Genomic DNA, 10,666 nt, shown 5'->3' with positions numbered 1-10,666 from the left:
TGCGACTTGACCGGTAGCTGCTCATCAGCGACACCGTATGCAGCCTGTCCTTGTTCTTTGGAGAAGGGTTAGAGTTGTGGCAATATGTGTGAACTTCATTGTTGCGAGCCTTACTCCCTGCGCCAGAGTCTTACCTGAAGATCGGTGCTATGGAGTCATTGAGATTGCATTATCGATTGTGTTATTCATTTAAACTCGGCAGTGGACGTTTCTTTGCTCATGTTTTGCCAAGATCGAGACTGGCTTAAATATCAAAAATTAATATGTATTTAAAGTATTTCAGTATCACTTAACCTACGATTTACAAAACGATATTCATTGGAATTAGGGTTAGTTTAGGCTATAACATCGGTGCGTCTGCGGATGATGTTGCTCCTTCGGTGGCTTCCATTGGGTTGCAGCAGATCCTCCGGTCGGTGCTCAATTTCATAGTGTTTATAGCCATCCACATCATCCAGTTCTTTGGAAGTAAACTTGGCCAGCATTGTGCCACGCCCCGCATAGGGCGGGGTGTATTTGAAGGTAGCGGCCGCAATGCCATTTACCGGAATTTCGGCGATCTGCAAGGAAAATATTTGTAGTATGGTTTTCGCTTCCTTATTCAGGCGTTATATTAAACAGATTTTATTGTACTGGTTACTTGTAGGGTAAAGGGGTATATTATATTCGTTGAAAAGTATGTAACAGAGTTTCCGACTCTATAAAATATGTATAATCTCGATATGGTGATCTTGTCGAGTCGACCTATCCATAGAATCAACCTTTCATTAAACGTTTTGACCGGAAGGTAATGGTAGTCCGAAAAGTGGTAGTTAGAAAGTCTATTTATTTAGTCGAATGTTCAAGCATTTTTTGTCGCAAAATTTGATATATGAAATTTAGTATGTTGAAGGTGCGATAGCCTGACCCCTTACCTCGCTAAGAGGTGTTTTTATTTTATAGTTATATAATAGTCTATTTGTATATAAACCCACCTTAAACTTCAGAGGCTGCTCGATGCCCGGCCCCTCCACTGTAAACACACCCTTGTGCAGAGGAATGGGCAGCGGATTCTCTAAGCGCAGAATAACATCCAGCTCCTTTTGGGCCACGATGCCAGTCTCCCCCATCTGGAACTTAATGTCCGGCTTGCGCACTCGGAAATCATCCTGGGCGTAGTAATCGTAGTCGGTGTCCTTAACCTTGGCGGCAGCGGAAATCTGGAAGGAGGCCTGCGAGGACAGCTTGTCGAAGTACTCCTCAAAGATAACCTCCATGCGAACGTATTCGCTGCTCTCGGGCTGCAGGTCCAGTTCGAAGCCCAAGGTCTTGACCTCCACTGCACCAACTCCGGTGTACAGGACGGCATCGCAACTGATTTGACCCGTAGCCAGGTGGGTGCGACTATCGCTTTTATTGGTCACCTTCAGGATCACACTGAAGCTCTCCCCAATCTTAATGTCGTCTTTTAGCTCCATATCGAACTCTATGTCATTAAAATTGTCGTTCAAGTAGTATCTACTGAAGGCATGTCGGGATTGCTTGAGGGCCTTGAGCATAGTGCTTCTTTTTTCTTCCGAACGCTCTGCGTGCTTATAGGTATCAGTGATGTCCTCTCGCTCCCATTTGAGAACTGCTTTAGTGCTGATCAGATGTCCTATAGCCAGGGTATCCTTTCTTAGGAGCTTCAGCGGCTGACTAGGTCCGTTGTAGCGCCAGTAGAGCTTATCTGCATTCACCTCCGCGAAGACAAAGCCACCATCGAAAGGTCTTAGAATGTCGCCGTTTTTCACTGCCGAAACTGAAGCCGGACCCACTCGATACATATCATCGGAGGCCTCCTGCGGAGTGGCGTCCACCACTTGCCAGCCATCGAAGGTGCCATGCTGGCCAGTGGGCGAGCTTTGGATGCAGCGACCAGACTTGGGAGTGCCCAAGTCTGGTCGCTGCATCCAAAGCTCGTTCCACACGTGGTAGTTCCAAATCGAGTCCGTGGTCTCCGCATCCAACTTCTTGTTGTTCGAGTCTATGAAAACATCCACGGTCAGGGAGGCTTGGGTATCGTGAGCGGAGGAGTAGCATGTGATGATCCTAGCCGGTATTCCCAAGCTCCTGGCGATGGTGGCCAGGACACCGCTGAAATTCCAGCACTGTGCGAACTTCACGGTTTTTTGGGTTTTGTGGAATTGCTGAAGTATCTCCACAGATCCGGTCCACTTGGTGGGCGCCACACCACCGGAGAAATCTTCCGACCAATTTCCCAGTAGGACACCATCGTCATCCACCGAGTTCACCAGAGCGGACAAAGCCCGAGCAACTCTTACTGGATCACCTCTGTAGGCTGGCGGAATCCTGCCCACAGTTCCCAGGACCTTCAAGCTGCACTCCAGCACATGACGTTCGAATTGTCCGATTTTCCAAACCGAGGGCCGCAGTCTGTTGTAGGATCCCCTCCAAATGAGAGTGGTATCGTGCATCACGTACTCCTTGCGCTGGTCACGGTCCTCGAGATAGACCTGATCATCCGGACACCAGGGATTGAAGAGCACATAGATGGGCAGAGGGAGGGGATAACTCCTCGATCCGTCTCCCAGCAGCTTTGTGTCGATGTCCAACTTCCACTCTGTCACAGGACAGGTGGAGGGCGGTTTGATCAGCACGGTAAGTGTTTGACCTTCATGCGATTCGATGCCAGCCCCCCATTCCAGAGTGTCCCCCAAATGATCGATGCCATCATGGGGAACAAGGGCATTGAGTGTCCCGTGACCAGGACTGGGCTTGGTGTCATCCGCCACCGTGAAAATGAAGCTGATTGCATCCTTGCTGGGGCTGTAGTCTCTGTTGAAATGGATCTTTAGCCTGAAAGGCTCTCCTCTCCTCACGATTAGGGCTTCCTTTTCAGTTGCCGAGTAGAAGTGACTAGTGTGGTGATTATCATGGTTGTCGTCCAGGCAGAGATCTACTTTCTCAACGCTCAGAACCTCTGAGCTCGTGACATCTGTTCGTTCAAAAAAGTTATTGTATTAATCTAACTGTATACAATTAAAACAAGAAAGAACGCTATAGTCGAGTACCTCGACTATTAGATATCCGTTACTCAGCTAAAGGAATATGAAGATATGTAAGCAGCAAAGCGAGATTGAAATGCGCCACCTACCCGCGATCTCAATATATGGTTATGTGGGCGGTAGACAGATTTAAGCGTTATGGGCGTTAGAGTGGGCGTGGTATATTCGCGTAACAAACTTGCGCTGCGTACAAGGCTACGGAATCTAAATCTGAAATCCCAATTCTCTATCTTTGATAGTTTTTGAGATATCCGCGTTCATATTTACGATTTTTCGAAGTTTGTGGGCGGTTAGTGGGCGTGGCAAACTTTCTTTTGGGTCAATCGATAAGTATTGATGAGAATAACACATTTCAGTTAAAATTTGTATTCTGGCATTAAAACTGTAGGAGCCACAGTTTTGGGCGGCTTGCGCTGAGATCACAGCGCTCACTAGCTAGGTCGAATCGGCTAGTAATCCTAAAATACAATATACCCTATTATTCTACGAGTAACGTTGGAAACTTATGACTGAAATTATAACACCCTCTGCTAAGGTATTATAAAACTTATACTCAATGGTAATCAAATTTGAATTATTCACGAACTTTTATAAGACGCCTAACTTTTCAATATGTAAAGTGGTTTATCTTTTTTTAAACTAGATATACCTTCATGATCTGATGAAGGTCGAGTGCTAAGGAAAGGATTTTCCCATACGTTCAGCCAATTGCGCATTTTAAGATACTGGGTAATAGAATTTGTTTTAAGAAAAGAACCGATCTAAACAATTGCGAAACAAGGACACTAGTAGATACTACGTTTTAAAAAATATTTCGACTTTTGATGCGAACAACCCGAAGCTTTGATCAGAACTGGTTTTTAAAACATTTGATTGCGCACTTATATTAAAAAACGCGAATCGAAAAACTCTTATGAATAATGGACACATTATTGAAAAACACATATTATTCATATTCGAGGAAATATTTTCTGATGACTTTTTAGTTACTTATCTTCTTTAAACGGGACGCTTAAGCGTCATGAAAACAACTAATTACGAATATTTAGGGAAACTTTTCATGATCATTATTTTAAAGCTCTACTAAGACAATTTTAAAACCAGAAAGAAAGAAGAAAGTTGACGGCCTCGACTACTAGATACCCGTTACTTAGCTAAAGGGAGTGCGAGGATATGGAGATATATGTTACAAGCAGCAAATCGGCCGTTTCCGAGACCACACTTTGTTTGCATGTTATTTTTTTTTTGTATAAAGCTTACTTAAAATATTAAAAAACTATGAGTTAACTTATGAATAGAGCGCTACCAATTAAGGTCTTCGCCTCATCCAAACATTTGTTTATTTTTACTTAAAGTTACTTTACATTAATTTTATGGAATAAAATTGTCCTTCGAAGGAAGGAGAGGATTTTGTTTTTATTAACGTTTGTTGGGCTTGCAATGGTGTTGACAAGGTTTTCAGAGTAAAAGGTATCTCTTCTGTGTTGGGAAAGTGGCTGTTGGCTTGCGTGGAAGTTTGTGGAAAGTTTTTGTACCAAGAAGATATTTCGATTTGCATGTCTGTTTGTTTGGATGTTATATGACTTTTGAGAAAGTGCTTGGGGTTTAGGTGTGGAAATATTTATGAGCTTCTTTAGCTTGATTTGGGAAGTGGTTTGTGACAAGGTTTTCTATGGTTAAGGGATAATAAGAATGGTTGTTGGAGTTAGTGAGGGACTTTAGGGCAGAGAGGGAATCGGAGCAGATAGCATGGGAATATCATTTTATGTAATTTTTAGAATTTAGAATTAAATTTAATAATTATAACTGCAAGGGTATACAAACTTCGGCTTTCCGAAGTTAACTTCCTTTCTTGTTGTTAGGGAATTACAGCAGATTAGAAAAATAATTACGGAAATGGGAGAACCTTGTGGGATTCCGTGCTGAGAGAAAAGCTGTTGGTCATATTTCGACCGTTTTTGACAATAATTTTCCTATTTGTCATGAAATTGGCTACATATTTGATGATTCGAGGACCTAGGTGCCATTCTTGGAGTTGTCGGATTATAGAGTGAATTTCTATTTTGTCAAACGCCTTGGAAAAGTCCAGGGAAATGATCGGCAGGTGGCGCTTTAAGGAAAGGGATATTATTATATGCTAGGTGGTCTACATATAATAGACTGTTTAGAACAGATTTATCCCTTTTAAGTCCGAACTAGTTGTTGTGAATGAGTTTGTTTGTGGAAACAAGCCACCACAACCTTTTGGCGATAATTTTGTCTAAGACCTTGGCAAGACCTGGGTTTAGGGAAATCGGTCTGTATGATTTAGGTTCGATTTGAGGTTTTTGAGGTTTGAGGATGGGAAGGATGAGGCTGACTTTGTTGGCTTGAGGGATGTGGGGTTCTAGAATATTATTAAAGTTATTGAGAACTCTGATTTTTAAGGAGGGGGTGCATTTTGGATCATGGAATAGATGCGGTCCATGCCAGGGGTGGATTAATTTAGGGAGTTGAGGGCAGATAGAAATTCAATTAAGGAAATGTCCTTTTCTATTTGATTGGCTGATTGACAAGGCTGGTAATTTATATAAGTATTTGTGAGAAGTTTGTCCTAATTGAATCGGAGAAGTTGATATCTTCAGATGGGAGCGGCTTCTTTGCTTACATTGCTGTTGCAGGTTTGTGCTAGGGAACTGAGATGCGTTATTTTGTTGGAGTAAAACTGCCAGTCTGCTTTATTGAGGTTAAATGTTGGTTTGGCTAAATATGAATGGGATGAGGTGTTTGGGAACATAGAAATCAAGATGGGGTAGTGATCGTTACCATGAAGGTCGTCCATCATTTTCCATGTAATTTCTGGGGCTATGTCGGCAGTAGCGAGAGAGAGGTCTATGTGTGTGAAAGTGTTGTGAGTGGAGACATGTCATTGAGGAGAACATAATCTGAACATAATCTGCCACAATGTTACCTCTAGAGTTGGCTATGTGGGATCCCCAGTAGGGGTGCAAACTGTTGAAATCGCCTAAGACGATTGTTGGAAGATCTGTTCGGGCGCGTTTATGCGAAATGGTTTGTTGGAAGAGATGTAGGTAGATAATAGTGGAAGTTTAGTTTTGGAATTTATCTTAATGCCTATTGCTTAAGGTCAGAGTTCAGTTGGTGCTGTGAGTGAGAAACGGAGTTGTGCACTAGGATGGTTGTACTATAGTATACCAAATGCGTTTGTATTGTGGCTGCAGTATATGGAGAAGTTTATGGGTATGGGGATGGATATTTTGTTGGATATGTACAATTATCTGTGGGTTAAATTTCTTAATAAGAATTTGTAATTCTAGGTAATTATTTCTTTATCCTTTAATATTCCATTGCAATATTTTTAGCATTAAACTAGTTAAGTGAGGGAGTTAGGTACTATAGTTGGTTTCCATGTCGGAAGAGTCGCCCGAGGCGTCTTCAGGCTTGTTTGCGTTTGTTTTGGTTTTTTTTATTAGACTGTATGTTTGCAGCTTTGAGCGATGTGAACATGCGCTTTAAAGTAGAGATTGGAAGAATTTGTACTGGGCTAGGGGGGAATTTGTTGGAAGTTTGTGGCAAGTTTAAGGAGTCTGATTTAGTGAAATTGGTTGGTATTAGGATCAGCTTATGATGTTAGAGTTCTGGAGGTTGTTGAAGTTTGTTGCGGGGAATTGGGTCCTTTGAGGTGTTGAGGTCCTGGGTATTGTTGAAGTGACTGTCCGGATGAACGCTGAGATCTCGGAAACTATAAGAGCTAAGCTATTGAGATTTGGCATGCTGATTCCTGAGCTTCTTAAGCAGCGCAAGTTTGTTACGCGAATATGCCACGCCCACTCTAACGCCCACAAATCGCCTAAACCTGAGGCGCCCACAATTTTCATGCTAGATTAAAAATTTTAACTGAAATGTATTGGTCTCGTCAATACCTATCGATTGATCTGCATCAAATTGCACCGCCCACTCTAACGCCCATAACGCTTAAGTCTGTCTACCGCCGGTAGGGTGCGCATTTCATTCACGCTATGCTGCTTGCATATCTCCATTTCCCTTTGGTCCCTTTAGCTGAGTAACGGGTAGCTGATAGTCGAGGTACTCGACTATAGCGTTCTTCCTTGTTTTTTTAAAATAATTAGTTAATTGATAATAATTATTTATTTATAGTTTATTAAAATTAAATAAGGAACGATTATAGATAAATACATTTAATTTTAAATATGTATTGTATATGTTTTATTAATTAATTTTTTCTTACCTATTTTTAACAACAATTTGATAAAATCTTTTATATCACTGTGGACGGCAGTACACGTAGTGGCGAAGCGCGCAAGAGAGCGTGCGAAGACAACTACTATATATAGCCGCAGAATTGAAAATCTGCTATTATGGTCCGATCTCAACGATCGCATACACCAATCGAAAGGTATTGCAAAAACTAAGAACATTGCATACCAAGACTTTCGAAATATAGATTTGTTTGGGAGAAAAAGCGGTGAAAGTGTAAAAGTAAAAATTTAGAAAATTGGAGCTGCTGGATACGGTGGGGATAAACGCCCCCGGCGTTCTTACTGAGAATACGCGTCGAATGACATCTCATTTGTTGAAATCCGATGTTCCGTTCAAAAGTAATTCAAAAAACAAGATTTTCTTCTTCCCAAAATGGAAATGTTTGTCCCTTTGTTTGTGGGTTTGTATGCATCCCATCTTAGTTTTAGGGTTTTAAAAACATAAATTTAATATAGTTTATTTATTTTATCGAACGTAATATCATTTTTCGTCACAATTGTTGATATCAGAAATTTTTGTTAAAGGCGCGTTCACCACTACTTTCTACCTCGTTAAGAGGTGTTTTTGTTTGATTATATAATAAAATTAAAACTTAAAATGACTAACTAGTATAACTAATGTTATCAGTTTAATTATATCACTTTGTTATTTATATAACAAATAAAAACAATTATTGTTTTGAATAGTTTTATATTAAAACAAAAATGTAATTTCAAATTTTGGTTTTCATGTCTCATCTAACAAATACATTTTTTTTATCAAAATGCCAGGTTCTCGTCAGGTTAGAAGACTAATTAAAAGAGAAAGGGATCAGTTACGTGAAAGGTTAAGGTTAGTTGAAGAGAATTGGAACGTACATATTGGCGAAATTAGGGATCACGAGGAAATTGAAGCTGATCAGAAAAGTTAGAAGTAGGTCAGGATAATCTAGAGTTAGGTGAGGAAAATGTAGAAGTTCATAGAAATTTAGATGTAGATCAGGAAAATTGAGATGTAGATCGAGAAAATGTAGTAGGAGGTCCGGATAATGTAGAATTAATCCCTGTTAGTCAGGAAGATACAGAAAACATGGATACAGATCAGGGAAACTTAAATTTTAAGCTGAAGAAGTGGTTTATAAAGCACAAGCCAAAATCAAAGTCTTAATAAATTTAAATGCAGCAATACGCAAGATATTACGGAAATAGATGGGGGAAGCAATTAGAAAAATTATCTGTGGTAGCAGAATTACCAGAAGTTTTAAGCATTGGCGTTAATATTGAAGGTCTTCCCTCAACTGAAAGCTCTCGTGCACAATTGTGGCCTATTTTAGTTCGTGCTAATAATATTTATAAATGCCCCGTCTTTCCAGTACTGGTTTTTCAGCTAAAAACAAGGAAGAACGCTATAGTCGAGTACCTCGACTATCAGATACCCGTTACTCAGCTAAAGGGACCAAAGGAAAATGGAGATATGCAAGCAGCAAATGCGCCACCTACCGGCGGTAGACAGATTTAAGCGTTGTGGGCGTTAGAGTGGGCGTGGCAAAGTTTTCTTTAAATCAATCGATAGGTATTGACGAGACCATTACATTTAAGTTAAAATTTTTTATCTAGCACGAAAATTGTGGGCGCCACAGGCTTGGGCGGTTTGTGGGCGTTAGAGTGGGCGTGGCAAACTTTTTTTTAAATCAATCGATAGGTATTGATGAGACCAATACATTTCAGTTTAAATTTTTTATCTACCATGAAAATTGTGGGCGCCACAGACTTGGGCGGTTTGTGGGCGTTGGAGTGGGCGTGGCATATTCGCGTAATAAACTTGCGCTGCGCTCAAGCCTACGGAATCTAAATCTGAAATCTCGTTTCTCTATCTTTGATATTTTCCGAGATATCCGCGTTCATATTTACGATTTTTTTAAGTTTGTGGGCGGTTTGTGGGCGTTAAAGTGGGCGTGTCAAACTTTTTTTAGGTCAGTCGGTAGGTATTGATGAGAACAATACATTTCAGTTAAAATTTTTGTTCTAGCATCAAAACTGTAGGAGCCACAGTTTTGGGCGGTTTGTGGGCGTTAGAGTGGGCGTGGCACTCTTTTGAAACAAACTTGCGCTGCGCAGGAATCTCAGGAATCTGCATGCCTAATCCCAGTATTGTAGCTCTTATAGTTTCCAAGATCTCAGCGTTCATACGGACAGACAGACAGACGGACAGACGGACATGGCTAGATCGACTCGGCTAGTGATCCTGATCAAGAATATATATACTTTATGGGGTCGGAAACGCTTCCTTCTGCCTGTTACATACTTTCCGACGAATCTAGTATACCCTTTTACTCTACGAGTAACGGGTATAATAAGCCATTAAATTGTGTTCAATACATGTCATAATTAAGTTTTGATATTTTTCTAAACGCACTTACAATTAAAAAAAAAAGTAAATTTAAAACTTACGGCGGTGGTACAATACTCTTCTTAACTTATTGAAAAAGGCGATTTTAAAAACTTAAATTTTTTGATGCAAAAAGTTTTTCCAAACAAAAATATTAGTAACTAAAAAAAGAATTTTTCAAAAATCAGTTTGCTTAAATTTTTTATGATTTTTTGAAAATGTTCAGAAACATCCATTTTAGCCATATTTTTATTTTTTCATAAAAGTTTTTTCCGACATTGTCACCTTCATCATAAAAAATATAAGCAAAATGATTTTTGAAAAATATGCTTGAAGAAATTTTTAGACTGCTCTGTTCGCAAAAGCAACGGGGAAAAATTATTGAAAAGGCTCAACAAATATTAAATCTATTTGTTGTTTTTTTCATCATTGTCTTTGGAGCAAACAGTGTGACTTACAATGTTCACGGCTTACTCCATTTAAGAGATACTATCAATCAAGTTAAAAATCCTGTTTCAGCATCTTCTTACTCCTTTGAGAATTACTTACAGCTCCTAAAATAGAGTGTTAGAAAAAAATCGTTTATCTTAGAACAAATGTTTAGAAAGATAGTCGAAGAAAAATACGTAGCCCCAGAAGAAATTGGTAGGCAGCAATCTTAATATGAACGACTGCACACTTGGTGATAGGAAACTAGATATTTTTTTTTGTAGGAGATGAGGTTTCAATTCAAATAGAATCTTTTGAAGAGGCAGAAGGGGAATTTTATATTAATGGAAGGGCATTGCAAGATAGGGACAGTTTTTTTTATTGGGCCAATGAATTCTTTTGGCCTAGGTATATATTTAGTTAATTGAGAAATGCCTTCTAGTATAAAAAGATTTTCAATAATGGAATTTAGAGTAAAAGCGGTAGCCATTCCTTATTTTGAAAACATAGTGGATGTTCCATGTTTGCATTTTTTTTACATT

At 39.8% G+C, this 10,666-nt stretch overlaps 1 protein-coding gene across 1 annotated transcript; it reads right to left on the bottom strand.

The window, feature by feature from the left end:
• Window positions 1-208: 208 nt before the first annotated feature.
• LOC119548517 (annulin-like) lies at window positions 209-2,981 on the bottom strand (the record flags this gene model as incomplete). Its single annotated transcript, XM_037855807.1, has 2 exons — window positions 209-560; window positions 975-2,981. Coding segments are annotated over 2 exons (2,232 nt in total), but the record flags the coding sequence as incomplete, so codon positions are not given.
• Between the last annotated feature and the right edge of the window lie 7,685 nt (window positions 2,982-10,666).

The sequence above is a fragment of the Drosophila subpulchrella genome, chromosome 2L, assembly GCF_014743375.2.
Source record: "Drosophila subpulchrella strain 33 F10 #4 breed RU33 chromosome 2L, RU_Dsub_v1.1 Primary Assembly, whole genome shotgun sequence".
In the NCBI taxonomy this organism is placed as follows: domain Eukaryota; kingdom Metazoa; phylum Arthropoda; class Insecta; order Diptera; family Drosophilidae; genus Drosophila; species Drosophila subpulchrella.
Note: the sequence above shows the minus strand (reverse complement) of the source record. Positions and strands in the feature narration are given on the sequence as shown.